The sequence below is a fragment of the Stigmatopora nigra genome, chromosome 1, assembly GCF_051989575.1.
Source record: "Stigmatopora nigra isolate UIUO_SnigA chromosome 1, RoL_Snig_1.1, whole genome shotgun sequence".
Lineage (NCBI taxonomy): Eukaryota > Metazoa > Chordata > Actinopteri > Syngnathiformes > Syngnathidae > Stigmatopora > Stigmatopora nigra.
The window spans coordinates 26,885,936-26,910,824 of NC_135508.1; the positions used below are offsets into that span (position 1 = coordinate 26,885,936).

Here is a 24,889-nt window from a genome sequence, read left to right on the forward strand (position 1 = left end):
GAGTGTGAGCGTGAATTGTTGTTGGTCTCCTCGTGCCCTGCGATCGGGTGGACACCGGTTCGGGGTGTACCCTGCCTCGGGCTCAAAATCAGCTGGGATTAGCTTCAGAACCCCCCGCGACCATTGTGAGGATAGAGTGATTCAGAAAATGAGATGAGACATTTTTAAAAAAGGCGTGACCAATTGCAATTTGGCTATTTTAACAGTGAGGGGCGCCATTTTGCTCCCAAGAACATAAATCTGATTTTTTTTTTAAAGGAGAGAAAGGGCTGGAAAAGTAGGAGAAATCGATTATACATTAATAGAACAGAGAAGCCCATTGTTTCACAGTTCTCTGGTCGTCCTCTTGTCAACCGGTAAGATAACTTGCATTTCTTTTTGCATTTTGGCCTTTTGTTACTTGGTTTTTGGTGTGTATTGAAAATACTTTATTTAAATAAATTCAGTTTGTTCATTGGATGGCCACTAATGAAAGAAAAAAATTGTAATTAAGTATCTTTTTTAAATTTGTATATCATAAATTGAGATTGAACAAACTATGCGTACGTATGAAGTGGTGATGACCAAGTATTTATTTTCTGAAATCTGAAACCCAAACACCCGAAGTGGTGTTGCAAATGAGTGCCAAAGTGAGTCTGTTAATGTGAAGTCAACTTGGTGAGCACAGTGTTCAAAAATTGGGCTAAAGGTCATATTCTGCACCATATTTGTCCCAATTCATTAGTATCATGATGTCTACCAGAGCTAATTTTTTTCAAAATCTTTTTAAAATAATTTATTAATTCACTGCCAATGACAACGAAAGACCGACCCTCAATCCAATTTGACCACCAGATAAAAATTCATCGCACATCTCTCGTCGTCAACAGATCAAAAATATGAGTACTATTTGCAACCAGTCCTCCCAGTTTAAATGAATTGGGCTATTATTGTCAATGGTAACCCATGAATATGTGCTGCATTCTTAATCTGGGAACACGATAAACTTTTTAGGCACTTGTGTAACTCTTTAGTACAAATGTTTGAACGTGGTCAAGAGTGGCGAGTGAGTGGCTGTTCGGCCTCACAGTTCTGATAGAGGGGTCAAATTCCTAGTTCGCTAAGATTGTGTCCAGTGCGTCCTTGCGACATTTGTGAAGATAAGTGGCACGGAAAATGGATGAATGAGCAATTTCTATTTTTCTTCATTATGCCGTGGGTTGGCCCAGGGGCCTCAGCTCTAGGGTCTTGGGGTCAAAGCCAGGTCAGTCCACCTGTGTGAATTTTGCATGTATGCTTGCGTGGGTTTTCTCCAGGTACTCCGGTTTCCTCACACATTCCAAAGACATGCATGGTATGCTGATTGGACACTCTAAATTGCCCGAGGTATGAGCGAGAGAATTAATGGGTCTATTCAGGGTGTCTATTTACCCCGTCTGCGGCCCGAAGTCCCTTGGGATTGGCTCCATCAACCCCCGCAACCCGAGTGAGGATAAAATGAAAAATGAATGGGTGAATGAATTTATGCCGGGAAAATGCATCGTTTCGACTATGTAGGAAAGACTATATTTTTATCATAAAAATTATGAGTTGAAATTGTATGCATTTGGTCACGTACTTTATGCCACATTTTGGATTTTCTTATTATCCACTCTTGTTGCATATATTTACATGAAACAGGTTTTTAAAAGTATTTTCATTTTCTGAACCACTTTATCCTCATTAGGGTGACAGGGGGTGCTGGAGCCAAACCCAGCTGTCTACATGCCAGGGGTGGGGGACACTCTGAATTGGGGGTAGACAAAGGACAACCATGCACACACATAGCCTTACCAAGGGGCAATTTAGGGGAAACCGGAGTACCCGGAAGAAACCCACGCAGGCCCGAGGAGAACACAGATAGACATGACCTGGATTTGAACCCAGAGCTGTGAGGCCGATGCGCTAACCACTCGCCCCACCGGGCAACCCATTTTAATTTTTCTCTTATGTATTATAATATATAAAGTTATAACAAATGTAATAATGAATTTAATCACGCCACAACTTGTGAACATTAAATAAATTCGGCTTCATTTTTTACTCGCAATGTCAAAGCAGCAGTAGTAACGGGACTGTGACCGCCAGCGGACGTTCCTGTTATTGGGGTAAAAAGAACTGACGCTAAAAATAGCCTGCCTGCGTACTTCAAGCTACAGTAATACCTTTGCATACAGGTGCCCCGACATATGAGGAATTTGAGATAGGAGTAAAATTAAGAGCAACTATTCACCTTGAGATATGAGACAAGGTGTCCAGGCCGCGAGAGGCTCTCTATGATTTCGAGCAAATATTTGCTATAATAATAATAATCGGACATAGGCTTTGTCATCATCACTGACTCAACTAACAATAAAAGCCTAATTGTCATCATACCCTGCATATCACAGAATTGGCCTGGCCGGACGTTTGGTCACCGGACGTTTGGTCACCGGACGTTTGGTCACCGGACGTTTGGTCACCGGACGTTTGGTCACCGGACGTTTGGTCTTCGGATGTTTGGTAGTCAAACGTTTGGTCGCCCGGATGTTTGGTCACCCGGACATTTTGTCACCAGACGTTTGGTCCCCAGACGTTTGGTCCCCAGACGTTTGGTCCCCAGACGTTTGGTCCCCAGACGTTTGGTCCCCGGACGTTTGGTCACCCAGACGTTTGGTCGCCGGACGTTTGGTCCCGTTGGTCCCTGTCTTTTGGTCGCCAGTCAAATGATGACAGAGAGTAAGTACTGTTGAAAACAGCTCTCAACAAGAGTTTAATATTGATAGGTTCATTAAAAATTACCCTTCTTTTAATTATCAATAACTGCAGGCAGATTATTCAATTATTGACATTTAATTAAATAGATTGGATCACAAATAAGAAACCTTAAGGGAGGAGATCTTCAAAAGTATCCTCTCGAACAGTATTTTGCGTACAGCTTTAAGGCATTTGAGATAAAACAATCACGCCTTCATTTGACCTAACAATCATATAACAATTACATAAAGAAGCCCGAAGTGCGTCACGAGTGTTATGGATGTGGCAGAAACAACATTTTTGTTATGGGCTCCGTTGCTGGAAATGGCAGATATCGAGTCCTTGCCCGATCAACAACCCTCACAGCCCGATACTAGGTGAGATGTAGCGTCAACAATCCTTGGAGAAGTCCATGTGAGAGTGGACTAGGCCGCAGTGTATGACCTCGAGCCGAACAATAGAAAGACTTTTAATGATTTAACAAAGAAATGAATTACTACACATATATGTATAATAGTAATACAGAATAAACCCAACAAATATCTAAACATTTACTGTTGATTCATGAGAGAGGTTAAAATCTAAGTACTATTGAAACCAGCTCTCAAAATTATATTCATGAGAGTATACTATCTAAATATCTACTGTTGATTCATGAGAAAGAGAGTTTATTATCTACTGTTGATTCATGAGAAAGAGAGTTTAATAACTAAATATCTACTGTTGAATCAAAAGAGAGTTTAATATCTAAGTACTATTGAAACCAGCTCTCAAAATTATATTTGCAAGAATTTAATATCTAAATTTCTACTACTACTACTTTAGATGGTAATTTTTATCAAACAAATAAAAGTCTTAGTGTACTTTTAGCCCGTAACTTTGACAATAAATCAAAAGAAAATGAGTAAAATGTACTTGAAAAGAAGACAGGTCGATTTATCAATTAGTATTTCCAAGTTCAATTTTCAATAATGGAGGCATCTGTGATCAGATCCTTTTATTCTCTCTCCCTCTCCCTCTCCCCTCTCCCCTCTCAACTCTCCCCCCCTCCCCCTCCCCCTCCCCCTCCCGCTCCCTCCCTCCCTCTCCCCCTCCCTCTCTCCCTCCCTCTCCCCCCCCCCTCTCTCTCTCTCTCTCTCTCTCTCTCTCTCTCTCTCTCTCTCTCTCTCTCTCTCTCTCTCTCTCTCTCTCTCCCTCTCTCTCTCTCTCTCTCTCTCTCTCTCTCTCTCTCTACTATTTGTAATATGTATGTTATTAATCATTTCTTAGTAATCACTAAATGGAAATGTCGGGTGAGTGTGATTTTTCCCGCCTACTCCTTACTCCCATGGCTGGTCTGAAAGAGAAAGAACATAATCATATTCGTTCAATTGGTCCTCGGAATTACCGTACTCCTGGACCTCACTGCTTTCCCCGACATGTCTCATAAGATACAACTCATGTACTTTAGAATTTGTAGGGGCAATTGCAGTAGTTATAAGTCGGCTTAGCAAGGAGCGCAAACAGGGGATAAGACAGCACCCACACAATGGTAGGATAGTGGTAAATATGCCGGTAGTCACCACAATAGATGTAGCCAAATCCTTATATTTTCCAAAGGTCTTATCCCACCAGTCTGAGCCGCCAATTGTATCTCTTCCACTGTAGATGGAAAAACAGACACTGGTAAGCCACTGCGCGGGTACTATTCGTAAGAGAGGCCGAGGCCCCATACATGCTATACAAGATTGATTTATAGCCCCAATTATTACATGTTTGGGAAACCCCTGTCGCAGTAATGAATTCCTCATCCCTGGTCATTTTCCCTTTCAATCTGATTACGGCCGACCCGGGCGTCCCCTTCTCCAAATTTTCTCCCTCCAGATCCATAAGTGTGGTTATTTCTGCTGAGACCCAAATGTAAAATTTGAAAAACATGTCTTCTCCACTTGCCCATGGTCTTAGGAAATACATTTGACAAGGCTCTTTTCCGCATTTAAATGTTTCCGTCTGGATGACTTTCTGCAATCCTCCCAACGTATGGGTTAATTTTAACAGGGACCTGATGGTTTTCGCGCAAGGTCGTGTACTCCAAGCTTTACAATTTTGACCAGTTTCTGAGCCGTTATATACACCTCATACCCTCCCCATAGGCTGATCCCTTGTATGTTGTTTTGGATAACCGTGTTTCTAAAGTTAATTTTTCCCAGAAAAGATAGATTTCCGCAGTCTAATTGTTTGGAAAACAGAATATTGTATGCACGTTTTCTCTTGGAACAATATCTTTAAAACACGTTTGCAAATTTGATTTAGTGGGTGTTGTCATGTCGTATATTTTTTTTTCCCAGGGACAGCTTCCCTTTTTACCCTTTTGTAAGAAGGTGTACCTCAACTGAAACACCTCCTCCTTTTTCTCCAAATGTAGAAAGCAGCCCTACTGTGGATGGGAATATAATCACAAACATCAATCCCATTGCCCTAAGGGCAATGATTGTTTTTGTTTTCAACATGACTTTTTGGTTTTGTTGGGAGAGTTTCCCCTTGGAACGTTTCAATTGAGATAACCTTCTTACTCTGTGAAAGGTGGATCCAGGTAGCTCTCTCAGCTATCTTGATAGCAGTTGGGGTGGGGTAGCAACACTTGGTATGGACCCTCCCACTTCGCGTCGCTCCAATGCTTCTTTTTTATGCTGCGTATCAGCACCCAGTCTCCAGGAACCACCGTCGCTCCGTCCGTTTCCTGTTGAGAAGCAAAATCTCCCTCTGGTAACTTAAGCTCGGTGCGCTTTTCTAAAGATTTCCTCATGTAGTCTGCTAAATTTATCTCATCATCCAATTCCCATTGTGTAGTGAATAATGGCAATTTGTAAGGTCTACCGAACACGACTTCATATGGGGTTAATACATTTGAAGCTGTGATATTAATACGTATATAATTTTACTAAATCAATACATTCTCTCCATGGCCTTTTTGTTTCATCCATGCATTTTTTTAGTCTATTCTTTATGGTTCCATTCATTCTTTCGACAAGGCCAGCTGATTGTGGATGGTATGCACAATGATTTTGCAGCGAAATATGGAACCTAGTGCCATCTCCTTCAATTATCCTATCAACAAAATGGGTACCATTATCACTATAGATGGTTTTCTTGGAATAAATAATATTTATGGATATTCTTATATAATGCCTTCGTTACTGTTAAAGTGTCCGCGGTTTTTGCTGGGAAGATCTCAACCCATTTTGAAAAGGCATCCACAATGACCTAACAGTATTTTTTCCCTGGACTCTTACTTAATTCAATAAAATCCATATGTATCTTTTGAAATGGATATGTAGCTTTTGGGAATTCTCCGCGTTTTAGCCGTACAGCCCCTTGGGAATTATGCTGAGCACAAATCAAACATGCTCTACAGAAATGTTTTGCATATAGATTAAAACCGTATGTCTTGTAGTGGCGTTGTACTAAGGCCACCATCCGCCCTGTTGAGACGTGACTTCCCATGACTCAAAATAGCAGCCCACCTAAACAAGTTTCTTGGTAAGATTGGCTTCCCATCAATACTGGTATAAACCCCATTTTCCTAATTTGCCCCATTGTCAATCCATTTTTTGAATTCCAATTGTGGACTATGTAACTGCATTTTCGCTAAAATGTCATCCGATAGTATATTGTTTTTATATACAGAGTCAGTCATCCCAATAAAGGGTTTCCCTGCTGCTTCCTTCGCCGTCTTATCAGCAAAGGCATTTCCCAGGGAAACCTGATCCTTTTTTGAAGTGTGTGCCGCACATTTACAAACAGCGATTTGTTTTGGAAGCTGAACCGCAGCTATCAGCTGTTGTAATAATTTGGCATGAGTCACTGCTTTACCCGTAGACGAGACCATGTCCCTATTTGCCCAATAACTAGCAAAAACATGGCACGACGAGTACGCATATGGACTATCTGTATAAATCGTAACAACACCATTGGTGATCAAGATGCATGCTTCCGTCAATGCAACTAATTCCGCTGCTTGCGCTGAGTAATTTGACGGCAATGGTTCTGCCTTTAAAACTTTAGTCGCGGTCACAACCGCATACCCTGCCCTTACTTTTCCCATTTCATCCATCCTAGCAGAACCATCAACAAATAGGACCTCACCGCTGTCCAGTGGTTGGTCTTTCAAATCTTTCCTACACCTCGTAGCCTCTTCAGCTAATGCTTGGCAATCATGCCGTTCCCCATCCCCTGGAATTGGCAACAAAGTAGCTTAAGTAGGATTAATTTTAACGCACCTCTCGAGTGTGAGATGCGGTTGTGAAAGCAAAATGGCTATGCAAGACAAACGTCTGGCTGGAGACAAAAATTTCATATTAGTCTGTAACAACAATGCAGCCACTGCATGCGGCACCCTAAGGGTTAAAGAATGAAAGAGTACTATTGTGTCGTTGCTCTCCACTGCCATGGAAGCAGCCACAACCGCACGCACGCAGTGAGGAAGTGCGCAGGCCACTTTATTTAATTTGGTTGACAAATATGCAACAGGCCTCAACTTTCCTCCGAAATCCTGAGTTAACACAGACGTCATATACTCCCTCTCTACAGTCCACCATTTGCACAACAGGTTTATTATAATTAGGTAATGCCAAAATCCCACTAGCAACTAGCATCTGCTTTATCGTACAAAACGCCTTCTCAGCCTTTGCTGTCCAATTCAGAGCCGAGCACATCTTTAACCCCTCTTCATTCATCAATTTAGAAAGGGGGGAAAATTTCTGCATAATTTGGAACCCACGCCCTGCAGTAATTAGTAAGACCCAAAAATGACATTACTTGCCTTTTAGTTAGCGGCTTGGGTGCGTCCAACACCACCCTTTTCCTGTCATCCAAAATCTTTTTCCCACCTTTCACCAGATTATGTCCCAAATATTTCACTTGCTCTTTACAAAGCTGCAATTTGTTTCTGCTTATTTTGTGGCCCTCCAACGCCAGGTGTCTTATCAATGTCACAGTGTCCATTTTACACACGTCCACACTAGGCGACACCACTAGGACATCATCCACATACACAATAATCTGGCTACCTCCCGGTGGTTGGAATCTTGCCACACTGCTACTCATTATCTGTGAATATATCGTGGGTCTTTCACAGTATCCCTGTGGTAATCTTGTAAAAGTGTATTTTTTCCTACCAAACGTAAACGCAAACCAATATAGACTATCTCGATCTTTTGGGATGGAGAAAAAAGCATTACTTATGTCAATCACCGTAAAAAATGCCGCCTCTGGATCCAAATTATTCAGAAGTGTGTGTGGGTCCGGCACACACGGCGCACGCTGAATAACTGCAGAGTTTACCGCTTGTAAATCCTGAACCATCCTCCATCCCACAGAAGGAGCCGCCTTTTTTACTGGAAAAAAGGGGGAATTACAAGGTGAATCATCACATTCAATAATCACCCCCGGCCTTCACAAATCTTCTATCACTGGACTTATTCCCTTTAAGGCATCAGGTTTTAGTGGATATTGTCGTATGCATGGCCTAAAATCAGTTTTTGGTCTAATCACTACCTGTATTACCCCTTTAACGAGCCCTACATCGGAAGGTCCTTTAGACCCTACCTCAGGAGGGACTGTTGCTAACAGCTCCTCCTCCTCTTCCGATAACAGATATACTTCCTTAGTTGGTTGTGTTAGTCATAGCAGGTAAATTCCCACATTCACCCCCACAGTTTGAAACACCGCCTTTCTGTATGTTTCCGTACTTTCGCTATACTCAAGCCCTGTATCCAACATCATCCAATCACTTGTCCCGCGGGCTGTTTGTATAAAGTCACATATCACCTCCTTTTCCTGGTTGTATGGCTTGTATAATACAATGTGTGGAGTTCCCCACTCAAGAAAAAGAGTCTTATACTCTCCTGACAACTCGACCCCAGCCACAACTGTAGAAATACCGTTCGTGTACAGATATTCTAACTTAATCTCAGACGGCGTGACTTGTCTCAATTTGTTTTCATAAATTTCGTCAGGCCCCTCCGTCATTTTGCACCACATCATAACATGGAGGGAGTCTATGCTTTCCACACTCTCCTGCATCTCAAAAAAAACAGCGGCTGCAGATAACAAACAGTTTCCCACGCAAGCCGGCGTATTATCAGACACATCCAGAGTATAGTAAAAGAAAGCAGGTTGGCACCTCTGCAAAACATTTAATTGGCCACAATTAATTTCCCTTCGCCTTTTAACCACCATATTTCCACTAGCGGAGGGGATTAACGCCAATCCTAATTGTAACAGGCCATTCCTACCCAGAAAATTGACAGGACACTCATGCACCACCAACACCGACATCTTACATGTTTCCCCTTCCGTATCCCTTATCCAAACCGGAAACATCTCTGAAACAGCAGCGACCTGCCCACCAGCTGTCGTCACATAAACCTTCTTTTTCATGTGCCGAGTTCCCGGAATATCCACTCTAATTGCAGTTTTACAAGCTCCAGTATCACACAAAAACTTCAACCGTACCCCATTCACAAACAATGTAATCTCAGGTTTATTGTATCAAGCGCCAATATTTCCGCTAAATTCAGCTCCACTCCCCCATACTCAACATCATCGTTTTTCCCACTGTGCCCAGGCCTCACGCCTAGCCATGCTGATTGAATCCCAGCCCTGGAGGCTCTGTTGTCTGGGCAATCCTGCGAAATGTGCCCAGTTTTCCCACAAATCCAACATGTCTTACTTTTGACTTTCTGATCTTTATTGAACCTTCCCGCATCTTTTCTCCAGTTATTCCTGTTAAACTTTCTATGCCCTCCTTCTATATCTTGGTAGAAGATTTCTTCCTCCGCAGAGGCTATCATGATCTAATGGCCCACAATCAGATTTTAGATCCCAATTTCCACTAATAGCATGCCAATCACCTTTTAACACGGCCATCCAAATCTGCTGCGTTTTTACTCCATTCAAGTGATACGACCGTCTAATATCCTACATTTGCAAACAAATTCCCCCACGTCTATTTTGTGCGGCGTGACGCCGTCTACGGCTTTTTTCACGTCGTCCTGAGTCCAAGTTCTAACCACCAAAATATCACGGGGTTGCTCACTCTCCACATTAGGGTTGCAACCTCGATCATGGGATATTGTTCAAGCATCATGTCATTCATTAGCGGCTTCTCGAGCGGTGATAGTGTTTTTCACTATGTTTTTGACCATTCCCCCACGGTTCCCCCCGACTTGGTCAACCGGTCATGCACATCTGTTGGAAGGGATTTTGCAACTGATTTGGTGACCGCAGGACGCGAGTCACAATACCCAGAATGGACCTTCACATTCAATGCCCCTTTAACACATTTGGAAAACTCCGTCACAACATGCAGACATTAATGTGGACTTACCCGAGATCGCACCAAATGTCTCCCTCCAGCAGGAAAAGTCTTCAACCCCTGGGAATCCAGGCGCCCCCTCCGAAAAACTCCAGCCCGGAAAAGGGTGTTGAAGACGCCGTGCACGTTCTTAATCCAGATGTCGGACAGCAGCGCCTGGGTTCCTGCGCCGGTATATTGACCTCCAAAGCTCCAAAGGACCAAATGAATAACTACACATATATGTATAATAGTCATACAGAATAAACCCAACAGCTTCTCGGCCAGCTCGACATTCTATTGCTGCAGACTGGCGTTCCTTTTGTTTTGTTGCTCCATCTGAACTTTGATGTCGTAGAGCGTGGCAGGATGTGGGACGTCACCTTTTTTCGCTTCTCCTCCTCCAGACGGGTTCTCTGTAGGCCTTTGTCCTTGAGCGAGCGATTGTGCCTCCTCTGCAGCTTCTTGCTGAGGCTCTCCAACTTGCTTCGTGCCAGGATGGCCTTGCTGTGTTCGCTCCCCAGGCCGTCCTTTTCCGCCACCTGTCTGCTTCTTCTGCAGCACCCCCATTTCCTTCTGCCGGTTTCGATGCTCTTCCAGCAGGTCGGCATACTTTTTGCACTGGCCCATTAGCTTCTCTTCAGAATCTGAATTGTCACAGCCCCTTCCTGGTTTAACTGAGAAGATGTTTGCCCAGTCTAGTTTGAAATTTTTGAGCCAGTTACAGCCAAGGAAGCCTGGTCTGTCACCTCTTACGATTGCCAGTGGTAGATCACCACTCTGATTCCCATATTCTACCTCAACAGTTACTTGTCCCATCAAAGGAATGTTCTCACCGGAAAAGGTCGACAGCTGCACTTTACTTACTTTTAATGGCCGATGCGAGAAGCACCTCCAATATATATTCTTTCAGAAACAAGTGTTACAGCAACTCCTGTGTCAAGTTGGATTTCTAGAGGAGTTCCTTCTAATTTTACCTGTACTGTCATTTTCTTCTTCCAACTTCCAACTGTATTTGCGGGATACACGGCATTCAAGGGATATGACCCAAACAATTCATCATCAACATTTCCTGTTGTCTCACTTATATTTTCAGTTACATACCGTGTGTGTCCTTGCCTATATTTCATTTTACACATTCTTGCTGTGCCCTACTTTGGAACATTTGTAGCATGTCTCTGTTTTAAACCGGTATACTTGAGCTTCGTGATTGCTACCGCCACATCGGTAACAGGGTTGGTGAATTTCTGCTCTCTATGGTCTGAAATTTTCACTTGTGGTTTTACTCTTCCATTTGCTGGTGGTTGGTTGGTATTTCCACGCACCTTTGCTAGTTTTCTGCTTGTCGATCCTATTCACTGTGGCAGGTCATTCCATTTTGCTGGCGAACTCCAATGTATTTCTTGATGGCATTTCCATCGTTAGCGACAGTCCGCATGTTTTTTTTAAATGTCAGATCTTACTATGCAAGTAACCTCGAATAGCCTCCACTGTCAATCCACTAACGAAACTGTCTCTCAGTGCTTCATCTAAATGAGGACCAAATTCACAGTGGGTGGACAACTGCTTTAACGCCACAACATAATCTGACACAGACTCGTTTTCTTGCTGATTCCTTTCTTTTAAAATTTGAATCGGTCCGCGATCCCCAGTGGTTTTGAATGTAATGTGATAATTTTCCGCCTCATACATCATACGAGAGGCTACCTGGCTTCTCTGGAATGAAGAGGTTTTTCAGCAGACCGTAAGCTTCTGCACCTATTACCGCCAGGAAAACATTGGTTTGCTTACCGTCCTCCACTTTGTTTACAATCTTCCATTGCTCAAACCTCTCCAATTAGGACCGAAGTCTACATGACCCTCTTTGTATTCGCTGAGATTTCCAATTAACCTCACCATGGTGCCCCGCCTATTTATTGACACTCACAGACAGCCATGTAACACATCAACATCCGGGTCACTCGGCAATACGTAATGACCATCAGGTGGTTAAGCCCACTTCTATAACCTGATGTAATTTACCATTATAGTATCAATATATTACACCACCGAAGCACCATGCATGTTTTTTGGAATGTGGGAGCACACCAGAATACCCAGAGGACACCCACGCAGGCCCGGGAAGAACATGCAAACGCCACACAGGTGAACCAGAGTTGTGAAGCCGAAGCGCTTACCACTGGGATCACCGGCCCGCCCATGGTACAACTTATGAAATTAATTCCTCCTAGAAGCGTTTTTGTGACTTAGATTTTTTGCTAGTTTAGACAGTATTTTTCCTCAAGAGCTTTTGATTTGTTACAATCAATCATCAATCAGTCATCATACACATCAGGGATTGTGTGTCATGCTAATGCCAGTTCAGAGTCATGATTGGCTGCGGGGAAAAAAAACTGTACCTAAGTCTATTTGTCCGTGCTTTGTGAGATCTGTAGCGTCTGCCAGAGGGCAGCAGCTGGAACAGGTTGTGACCAGGGTGATATGGGTCCCTAACATTGTTCCGGCTCTGCTGAGGTAGCAAGGGCTGGCAATGTCATGCAGTGAGGGCAGAGAGCAGCCGATGACCTGGGCTAAGTGTTAATCACTTTCTGCATGGCCTTTTGGTCTGCTGCCATGGTTCCAGCGTGCCACACTGTAATTCAGTATGCCACGGTGCTCTCCACAGTGGCTCTATAGAAGGTTACCAGAATCTTGGTGTCCAAGTTGTTCCTTCTGAGTACCCTCGGGATATTTATGGGCCTTCTTCACCACTGCCATGGTGTTGGTTGACCAGGAGAGCTTGTCCGTGACATGGACCCCATGGAATTTGAAGGACTGGACCCTGTACACGAATACTCCATTCATGAGTAGTGGGGCCAGATCAGTGCTGAGTTTGCAAAAGTCCAGGACTATTTATTTGCTTTATGTAGTGTTTAGTGAGATTGTTCACCAAAAACGACAAAGACCGTTTGTTGACGTCTTCTCTGTAGACAGTTTTTGATATAGGAAAGAACAGTGTCTTTGTAGTCCTGGGGGTTCTGGTGTTCAAAAAGTTACCACATCGTGCAGGAAAAACAGTCCTGTAGCTAAGAAAGGGCGTCGATGGGCCATGTTTTTATTATCTTTATTTGTTTACTTGTTAGCCTCCGGCGTGGGGTGTATGAGGGTTGGGGACAGGCAGAGATGGTCGGATCCAGAAAAGAGAGGGAGGGGTGTGGCTCTATAAGCATGTTTGATGTTAGAATAAACATGGTCTAGAGTTTTATCTCCTCTGGTGTGACACACTCACATGCTGAATAAACATAGGCAGAACAGTCCTTAAACATGCTTCGTTGAAGTCACCGGCGACAATAAGGACTCCATTTGGGTGGTCAAGCGGCTGTTTTTTTACAGTTGATACCAGGAGGCTAAATGCCGTGCTAACATCAGCATCCAGTGGGATTTCAACAGGCATCACAAGGACTATCGTTAGCTCCCTAGGTGGAAGGGCCTCCACCAAAGCGAGAATTTCGTAAGTCGAGGTACCACTGTATTTAATAAAAAAAGAAATATATTTTTTCAAAAGAAAATGTTGTGTCGGGACAGTATCAGTACCACTAAACAGTGTACAAGTGTTGGAATTGGTATCAGGATAATTGTATTGCTGCAGCACTTGCTCCCAGATCAATCAATGTATCTCCTTTAGATACCCAAAACCCAAAAGCTGTGTAGCTAACATTTTAGTTTTGTTTATATGTTGAAGAATTACCGGTTAATTCTGTCTTCCTCCAGATATGTATTTGTACCTGCTGGGATTCATAGTGATCTACTATTTGTACCGCTGGTTCAGGGAGATTCCCAGGGTCTCTGACAAAGGGAACAAATATGTGTACATCACTGGCTGTGACACGGGCTTTGGAAACCTCCTAGCTCGTCACCTGGACAAGATTGGCTTTCCAGTAATTGCCTCTTGCTACACTGAGAAGGGTGAAGAAAAGTTGAAGAAGTCCTGCTCAGGAAACTTGACCACGACACATTTGGATGTTCGATCTATGGAAAGTGTTGCTAAAGTTGCAGACATGATTAAGAACAAAGTCGGACAGCATGGTGAGTATATGACAGGGGGGCAGGAGTTCATTACTTAGATTAAGTTATTAATACATTTATTGCATTAAATGCCTTTCCTTTAATAACACAAGTACATTGAGATTTAATGCTTCACCATTAAGTGCACACATAAGTAATCATAAAAAAAGATTTAAATATAATAAAATTGAAGTGAGGAAAAAATGGAGGCGGGAGACACCCTGGATCGGTGGCCAGCCAATCGCAGGACACAAGGAGATGGACAACCATGCACTCTCACTCATACCTAGGGGCTATTTGGAGTGTCCAATCAGCCTACCATGTATGTTTTTGGAATGTGGGAGGAAACCGGAGTACCTGGAGGAAACCCACACAAGCCCGGGGAGAACATGCAAACTCCACTCAAGTGGACGTGACCTGGATTTGAACCCAGGACCCCAGAATGGTGAGGCCGAGGTGCTAACCATTCAAGCCGCTGGGCTGCCATAGTTTGTGTTTGTTTGTTTGTTTGTTTGTTAATTAGTGACACATTTGTAATACAATATACATTGATTCTTGGCTGGAGCACACCGATAACCTTTTGGGATACAAAGTATTGCAATGCAATTATACCTTGAGATACAAGCTTAATGCGTTCGGGGACCGAGCTTATATGTCGATTTACTTGTATTCCCAAATCAACATTTCTAAAAAGAAACCAACTAAATACAATGAGACATTATTCAGTACAATGTAGAGTGCACGGAGGGGAGAGAGAAAAAGAGAGCGAGACGGATTCCTCGTAACGTAACAAACTTTAGACTTAACTTAAATGAACTTAAAATCCTTCACACAGTTGATGTACAGGTAGGTGTTTTTTTTCTGCTTGGCATTGCTGCCTGTCGCACCCCTTCCAGTGCCCACGTGTCAGCTGCAGGGTCATCGGCCGTTTCGCTCCTTCAATCCTGGAACATCTCCTGGTGATGGAGCAGTGACAGACGTCTCCCTGTCACTCCCTGCAGCTTATAGCTCTTATCTCCTGCAGCCGTCGTTGTGGTTAGCTGTTGTTTCCCCGGGTCTTGTCCTTTCCCCTAAGCTAGTGCCAAAAGCTGCCTTTCTTTATTTCCTCTGCCAGCTCTTTTATGGTCTTCCTCAGGTTGCCTCCAGTCACCCCTGCGCCCCTTAGGGGGGCGATGTTGACAGCCCAACGTAGCCTCGGCAGCCAACCTCGACTGGGTAGAGGGTGCACTTCCAGCCAATTTCCTAGCACTCAGTTGCTAACTCAAAGTATTTGGCTTTTTGCACTCGAAGGCGGCCTCAATCCCCTCCTCTGATAGTACCTTTAGTTCTAAGAGGTGCACTGCTCTTGCCTTGGAGGACCACAATGACTGGGCGGAGTGATGTGGTGATGATCTTCGTGGGGAATCAGAGCTGCCTGCTGAGTTCAACCCTCATGTCTTACTCCTGACCATGAGAAAAGGGCCATAGTAGCCCAGACTGATAGACTGCAGTGGCAGTTGCAGTGCATTCATTCCAAAGAGGCCCATTTCGGAAAGGCACCGTGGTAGACCTACCCACTACCCGTTGAATAAATTGGCTTTTCCATCCATCTTGCTCATAGTGGATGAGATCCTTCTCATTTTCAAGGGCCACATTACACTTCTGTAGAGCAGTGCACGCAGTGTGCCGCGGGAAATTACAATGAGACATACATTGTAATAATCTAAGCGAGAAATCTCAATATTATGAAATTAAAATTGAACTATTACAAGGTTAAAATAGGAATATGATTCATATCTTGTACTATAAAAAGATTGAAATTGTAATATTATGAGATTAAAGACTTTTCCCGACATCAAGTCTGTGTAAGTACAAAATGGCTTTTCACGCAATGTTAGGTGGTTGAAGTAATATTGGGAAGAAAAAAAAGGTCATATTATTACGAGATTTAAGTCATTTTCCTGTTTTCACGGTACGTGAACCGGAAGTTGTTTGGTTTCAGGGGCATCAACTTTTGGCGACGTAAAGTCTCTGTGAGCACATTACCTTTTGCATTATATTGGGGAAAAATGTCAAAAATTAAAATAAGGATTAAAAAAAAACCTTACATTATTTTAACATCAGCCGAACTAAAAGACTTTCGGGGTCTGCGGACATCAACTTTGACGATGTCTGATCAGTGTGGAAAAATAAATTTTGGAATAATTTGGTGGGGATTATTTAATTCCTGTTAATAAAACTTTATATTATTGATATAGGTGACCTAGTTTTAAATTTGATTTTCAGCTAGCGGTGTGCCTTGAGATTTTTTCAATGCAACAAGTGTGCCGCAGCTCGAAAAAGGTTGGGAAACAATCCTATAGAGTATGAACCGGTAGCACCAGACCTTGAACTTTCCGGGGAGTTGGCTCTCGTCAATCTTTGAGAGACCATCAGTAAATTGTCTCATGATGGTCCTCTCCATTTGTTTATCAGACAGTTCTGCATTGTGCTGCCTCCCTAGACTTTTGATGGCTTGATCAGAGAGGGGGATTCTTACTCTCCCAAAGGTGTTTTCATTTCGGACTCCCTTCTGAGTGACAGACTACGGGATGTGGAGGGTTTTATCTTTATCCTGGCCCACGATGTCGTCCATCCATTGCCTTCAGCAATCGAGATGTGCATGCTGCTGACTGAAGGAGGCTGGTGACATCATCCATGTAGCTCCTATTTGGTTGTAATCTCGGGCCAGATGGTAATTTGATTCCTCCAACCATTTGTCTTGCTCCTATGAGGATTACCTCAAAGGCTGCCACAAAGAGGATTGGAGATGTGGCGCACCCCATTCCAACTACTACTTCTAGTTGCTGCCACCCAGTGGTAAATTCCTGGAGGGCAAAGCTCATCTGCAGGTCGCTCATGTACATTGCTACCAGCTTCTTGACGCAGGGTGGCATGGAAGAACTGCAAGGCGTAACTGATCAGTAGGTAAAGTTTTATTCCAGCGTTACACTAAATATAAACCTTCCTGTGCAATAACTAAGGAAAAGAGGAAAATGTATTTCACCGCGGCTTTCGAGGCGAATTTCCTGCTTCTCTATACGTATTGGCGAGCCAGCTTAGTCACTAGAACACTAATCTTTTTTTCGATCATTTTATGCTCCATTTCAAGATGGCGATGTTCATGCTGAAGCCATTGGCAGTAGCTCTGTACACTCTGTTTTTCATGTTTTACAGCCCTTCCATCTTTTTTTAAATTACATTTTAATATTTCTTAATGCATTTCTTTTTACTTTACTTTGTACTTTATACGTTTTACTTTATTGTTTTTACAATTTTTCTTGTTCTATTAGCCTTGCTTATTTCGTCTACTTTTTTTGGAACCAGTTAGCCATGTCTACGCTGTTACACAAATGGGACTAGCTGTTACAATACGCAGAATATTGAGCAACACCTCGGTGCCGCCGGAGTTTTGGAGCTGGACAAAAGTGCCGGGAGAAGAGGTAATGCTTCTGACCCACCATTCCATCGTGGGATAAGATGGAAGAGCTTTCGGCACTTACCAGCAACGGAGTCGAGGAGTTCTGCCCTGCTGCTGTTTTCTTCAGCTCCAGACTACTGAGGAACTGTGCGGATAAGCTTGGAAGAGTGACTCTGCATATTCTCTAGCTCGGTCACAGTCTGCAGAAGTTCCCCATCTTGTGGAAGACTTCCTGTGTATGGTTCTAGTTTTTGTCCAACTTTACAACCTCTTTTTGAGTCTGCATCTGTTTTAGCTACCGGAACCTAAATGGCGCTGTTTAAGCGGCAGCCGGCCATCCACTCTTGCTCGTTTTGTGTTTTTGCTGTTTTTATGTCTTAATAACTTGTTGATTCCATTTACTTTGATTTGCTTTGTACTTTGTGCTTTGCTGTTCTGTCTAATTACCCTCTTGCTATTGCCACATTGAAATTTCCTGAATACGGGATGAATAAAGTCATCCAAATCCAAATTGCCATCATACGCCTTTTCTTTGCACTGCCCTTCATTGCACCGGGTTGCTTTGGACAGTTATTTTTCCCTCAATTCTGCACTGACTAAAGAAAAAACAAAAACCTGCAATGGTCCGCCTAGTGCTTGTAGACATCTTTGCACGAGGGAGATGCGGCAAGAAAGACAGTGTGCTGAAATCATAAGCAGTCTCTTATGTCTCAGCCCCTGGCTAATTTGTCTAGTATCTTTAGGCAAATATTTGCTTGGAATTTTACTCATATCTCAAATTGTTTGTATGTCAAGGTATTACTGTAAATCGTTTCATTATATTGTCACACCCCTATTTTAAATTTATACTTTCAAACCGAAGCCTATATTCTATATACGCACTTACTCTTGTCGTCTTTCCAGGCCTGTGGGCTGTTGTGAACAACGCAGGGGTGGCTGTTCCCACAGCCCCATGTGATTGGCTATCCATCGATGACTACAAGTCTATGCTGGACGTGAACCTAAATGGCGTGATTGCTGTGACTCTGAGCATCCTACCGCTCATCAAGAAGGCTAGGGGTAGAGTGGTGAATGTGGCCAGCGTGTTTGGAAGAATTAGTCCCACCGGCGGTCCGTACACTCTGTCCAAATATGGTGTGGAGGCATTCAACGATAGCCTCAGGTGAAACTCAAGGGTAAAGGTTTTTGTATATTTTGAAACAAGCATTGATTATGTCCAGTTTTCTCTTAGGCTAAATATGGCACCCTTTGGTATCAAAGTCTTGTGCATTGAGCCAGGGTTCTTCAAAACAAATGTGACTGATGCTGCAATTCTGAGTAAAAATGTAACGTTTCTGTGGGACAAGATGCCTCAGGAGGTCAGAGAGGACTATGGACAGGAGTACCTTAAGAAATGTGAGTATTGTGTTTGATTATTTATTTACAATGTTGCTTTACTCATCTTCCTCCACCTTTTATAGCCCTAGCGATCCTAACAGACAAAGTCGCAAAGATATCAGATGGAGATCTGATGAAAGTCGTCAGTTGCATGGAACACGCAATAGCGGCCACTCACCCTCGAACTCGCTATTCTCCAGGATGGGATGCCAAGCTTTTCTGGTTGCCACTGTCCTACATGCCAACCTGCATCTCCGACTACATTCTGACCAAGCAAGCCATTCCAATTGCAAAGTCATTGGAATAATTAATACACATCTGCAAGCATTTCACCTGGTCTGATTTGCAATCAGTCAACATTAGTTTTTGTTTCTCTATGAAAGTCAACTCTGTTGAATGATTACTCTGTCCTATTAAAAACCTTATCTGATGTTAGGTATGTTCAGGCCAATGTCCATATACAGTGCTACCTCGAGATACAAGCTTAATTCATTCCGAGACTGAGCTCGTATGTCGATTTACTTTTAACTCAAATAAACGTTTCTCATAGAAATGAACTAAAAACAAATTAATTCGTTCTAACCCTCTGAAAATCCACTCAAAACAGGATATTTAATTGGCCGAAAATTTTAGTTCACCAATAGGAATTCCCAGATGCACGCTCATATAAGGGAAACATCAAACTCAACCGGTGTCTTGCAAGAGATTCGATCCTGACGCGCCTCCTTTCATGAATCATTCTGCCGATCGACGCCTCCCTTGCTTATTTATTACATACGATTTTACAACAGGCATCACAAAAGTCAAAACAATTGAGAATCCTCCGGGTCTTTCCAAGGGAGCGGTATGAACCACCTTGGTAGAAGTCAAAACAAGTCAGTCCTCCAAGGGAGCGGTGTGAACAACAGTGTGAGTGGTCGACGTTTTTTCAAAAACATTTTTCTTCATTGCAAACAAATATATAATAATGTAAGACTAATAATCCTAAATGAAGCAAAGCGTTCTCGAATGCAAGTAAATATATAATAATGTAAGACTAATAATCCTAAATGAAGTAAAGCGTTCTCGAATGCAAGTAAATATATAATAATGTAAGACTAATAATCCTAAATGTAGCAAAATGTTCTTCATTGCAAGCGAATATATAATAATGTAAGACTAATAACCCTAATACTCCCCCTGTTATTATATATTTGTATGTAATCCCATAATCTTGTCTTATTTATGACAAATACAAATAAACTTGGGGGAAGTCTGTTGTCTCGATTTTTACGAGAATTCCCCTTACATGCATATCTGGCCTGAAAAAGGAAGAACAAAATCATTCTCATTCAACTCATTTTCAAAATTTGCATAATCCTGGACGTCCATGTTATCACCAGTAGGCTGTCTAATAAGCAGATACAATTCTTGCAATTTGGAATTGGTTAGAACAATTGCACCAACCGTAAGTCGCTCTAGCAAAGACCATAAGCAGGGGATAAGACAATACCCACACATTGTCAAAGTATTAGCTATAACAGCCATTGATATCATCTCGGTGAAGGTCAATTTTTTACATTTGCCGAAGGTCTTATCCCACCAGTGTGCCAGAAGGTGGACAGTTCCACTCCAGAGTGCCTCTTCGTTTTCGGCTCAGGGTCTGCAGGCCTTCAAAGGCTCTGGTTAGGGACCCATTGGGGACATGTCGTTGAGTGCAACATTTTCAAACATTGCCTACGCCCCCTGTTCCACCAAGAGCCCATCAACCTTTAGAAGCATATCAACTGCTTTGCGGTCCTAGAAAGCCATGCCACTGCCAGCTGTTCCTTCATTGAAAATGCAGTTTCTTTACATTGTAATGGATGTTGGTCACCCTATTCATATTTTTATTTGGCGTAACCCAAAGAAAAATAGACACCTGCTGCAATTTGGCAAAGCAACCCATAAGCCAGATCACCATCCATCGATGAGGCTCAACGTCGTCAAGAAAAGCCAGCCGCCGCACCGAAATTCCGAGCCGCCAATTTTATCTCCTCCACTCTAAACTAGACACTGGTTTAAATAGTGAAACCAAAGCACATAGTCCTGTTTCTTTTTGACATGAGTTATATAATTTTTTTGCCCCACTTCACCACCATAAGCCAAAACGTGGTATCAGTGGCGCAGTTTGTCTTGGACAATACAGGAAATAAGACCGAAGGATGCCACTGTTAAACTGATGTAATATAATCAAGACAGGGGAATGACTGTGTCTAAATGCACAAACTATATGTATACCCCGGGGTGTCTAAACTTATCTCAAGTCCCCCTATGCAACCCAAAAATCATTAACAACACATACAAAATATAACAGGGAGTAACGTACTCACAAGCCTGCAACTCAGCAAGGCATCAAGGGCAAAGGCAAGGGCGAACTGACAACCGAAAAGGGTTTAAATAAGGGCAGGAAGTGAATCTTGATTGAAGGAGGGATGATTGGGGAATTAATTACAGCTTTGTTGGCCTGGGCAGGGCTTTGTCACAGGGGTGGAGCCACAGCTGCAGGTCCCTGTAAAGAAAAGAAAGCACACACCTCCTACAAAGTGTGTGTCCAGGCTGCCAGCCGTAACAGTTGGTGTCCAGTTGAACTCGTTATGTAGGCGCAGTGATTTCATAACGAGATATGGAACCATTTGTCAATCCAGCCAATTATTTTGTTAACACAATTTGGGTGCCATTATCACTATAAATCAATGGTTCTTTGGAATTTCAAATTGTGCACTGATAATCTGAGCACAGGTTAAGCATGCTCTGCAACCAATTTACCTCTATAAGTTGTGTAGTGGCACTGTACCAAGAACACCACCCCCCTGTTGAGACATAGGACTTCCCATGACTCAATATGGCATGTCATCCAAATAAGCTGATGTACAATTTATTTTAAATTTTTCTCCGCGCTGCCAAATTACCCATTTCACAGAGCAGGTTATTTGCTCTTTTACGTCAAGTGTCACATTTGGAGTGCTGCTGCTGCATTTTCATCAAAAATTCTATTTGACAAAATATTTTTCCAAAATATTTTTAATTTGTCGCCGCCATCCCTGAAAAGAGCTTATTGGCGACATCAGAAATCGATTTCAAATTCCTTTTTTACCTTAGTATCTGATCGATTGATTATTGTTAGGTTCATTAATAATTACCTTCGTCCGTAATTATCAATAACTGCAGGCAGACATCTTATTCAATTATTGACATTTAATTAAAAAGAAATGGATAACAACAGGTAAAACCTCCGAGGGGAGATTCAGCAAGTTCCTCTTACAACTTCCGAACGTCTCCCCGAATAGACGTTCTCGTACGACTCTTATTGCCATGAATCAAAACAATTTACAGAGTTGTTGATCATTCCATCACGTATGAGTAAAAACAACATCTGGGACTACAATAACAATCAAAGTATTTTACCAATAACAAAAACAGGAGACTAGACCTAACAACATTTAGATTAGAACAATTATGCAACTTCCTTGACCTAAGAATCATATAATATAATCAAAATCATATAATAGTTACATAAAGAAAAACCCGAAGTGCACGGTTAAATAACAGAAACAACATTCTTGTTATTGGCCGAATAGCCCTGGCCTCAAGGACCCAGATTGGGTGGATTGTTTGTATAACCATCCTGGAACAGGCAGTCCAGGTTAAAGATGACTTGAAGGTTATTCGTGACCTCGCAACACTTTGAAAATAGAAAGAGAATGATTTAACAAAGAAATGAATTAATACAACTATATTTATAATAGTAATACAGAATAAACCCAACAATTATATCTCGGTGGCCGGCCAATCAAAAACACAAGAAGACAGACAAACATTCACGTTCATAAAAAATGACGCCGTTCAAAGCGGCAGCCAGTAGCAGTGGCTCCTCAAACCACCACTCGTATTCTGTGTGTTTACATCTTTTTTACAGCTTTTTTATCCTTTAGTATTACATTTTATTGTCGCAAGATGCTACTTGTTACTTTACTTTATATTTCATATTCCATACTTTAATGTTTTACAACTTTACTTTCAAGACTACTTCGAGACTCAAGTTGTGCGAGAGGCAGGCTTTGATCTATTAGTTTAAAAATCCTGGACATTACTTTTTTTGACCCATTCAGCCATGCCGCCTCTGTTTTATACGAAGGATCAGCTGTTAACGCTACGCAGTGATGCATACACCTGGATGCCCCTGGACCTGGACCTCCCTGCAGAGTTTAAAAAGGAAGATAGAGGATGCAGAGCTGGATGAAAATGTCAGGAGAGAATGTGGGGAACGTAAGATCTCTCCCCAATAAGATGGAAGAGCTAACAACGCTAAACCAAACAACAACGACAATATCGGAAAATCTGCAATAGGTGCTTCACGGAGACCCGGCTGAATTAACTAACACCAGACTCTCTTGTCTGTATGGATGGAGAGTATCATCCTCAATAACCTCAGTACCCTGATGAATGCAGAGTTGGACCCTCTGCAGTTTGCCTATCGTCCAGGCATTGGTGTGGAAGATGCTACCACCTACCTGATTCACAGGTCTCTTTCACACCTGGAGAACACGGGAAGCACAGTGAGAACGATGTTTTTTGACCTCTCCAATGTGTTCACCACCATTCAGCCGGTCCTACTGAGAGGCAAACTGGAAGAGGCTGGAGTAAGGAACCACCTAGCCACATGGATCATAGACTTCCTCAGGGAAATACTACAATATGTGAGACTCCAGGACTGTATGTCTGATGTGGTAGCTTGCAGCACGGGGGTCCCACAAGGCACAGTGCTCTCCCCACTGCTCCTCTCCCTCTATACAAGAGACTTCAAACATAATACAGACACCTGCTACCTCCAGAAGTTCTCTGACGTCACCGCTATTGTTGGACGAGTAATGGACGGGAATGACCTGGAGTACAAGGGAGTCATCACAGCCTTTGTTGACTGGTGTAGGCAAAACCACCTCTACATCAACACCAGTAAGACACTACTGAGGAGACTACGGCCCTTTGGAGTGCGAAGGACACTGCTGAGGACATTTTACAACACTGTGGTGGCATCTACAGTGTTTTATGCAGTAGTCTGTTGGGGATGCGGGAGCACGGAGAGGGACAGGAACAGACTTAATAAGCTGGTTTGGCAGGCCAACTCTGTTCTGGGCTGTCCTTTGGACTGTGTGGAGGAAGTGGGAGAGCAGGGGATGCTTACCAGGATGATGTCCGTCATGGACAGCACGTCCCACCCCTTGCATTAGTCCTTGAAGTCACTACGAAGCTTTTTCAGCAATAGACTGCAGCACCCTCATTGCAGAAAGGAGCGCTTCCGCAGATCCTTCCTGCCATCAGCTGTCAGGCTCTTTAACAAAAAATGACTGTGTTAGGACCTACCATATGCATGCATGTACATCTATGTGTATGAATATATGTGCTCATATATATGTATGTGCATGTATATGTATATATGTGCTCACATATATGTATGTGTATGTAAATTTATATATGTGCTCACATATTTGTTTGTGTATGTATATATGTGCTAATATATATGTATGTATATGTATATATGTGCTAATATATATGTATGTATATGTATATATGTGCTCATATATATGTATGTATATGTATATATGTGCTCATATATATGTATGTATATGTATATATGTGCTCATATATATGTATGTATATGTATATATGTGCTCATATATATGTATGTATATGTATATATGTGCTCATATATATGTATGTATATGTATATATGTGCTCATATATATGTATGTATATGTATATATGTGCTCATATATATGTATGTATATGTATATATGTGCTCATATATATGTATGTATATGTATATATGTGCTCATATATATGTATGTATATGTATATATGTGCTCATATATATGTATGTATATGTATATATGTGCTCATATATATGTATGTATATGTAT

At 42.4% G+C, this 24,889-nt stretch overlaps 1 protein-coding gene across 1 annotated transcript; it reads left to right on the forward strand.

Annotated features, from left to right (window-relative positions):
* The first annotated feature begins 228 nt into the window (after nt 1-228).
* On the forward strand, nt 229-19,385 carry LOC144206094 (retinol dehydrogenase 7-like). Its single transcript, XM_077730833.1, has 5 exons — nt 229-356; nt 13,841-14,155; nt 18,477-18,735; nt 18,805-18,968; nt 19,034-19,385. Exons 2-5 carry the CDS (start codon nt 13,843-13,845, stop codon nt 19,255-19,257), a joined length of 960 nt encoding a protein of 319 aa, XP_077586959.1. The 5' UTR covers nt 229-356; nt 13,841-13,842; the 3' UTR covers nt 19,258-19,385.
* The last annotated feature ends 5,504 nt before the right edge of the window (nt 19,386-24,889 follow it).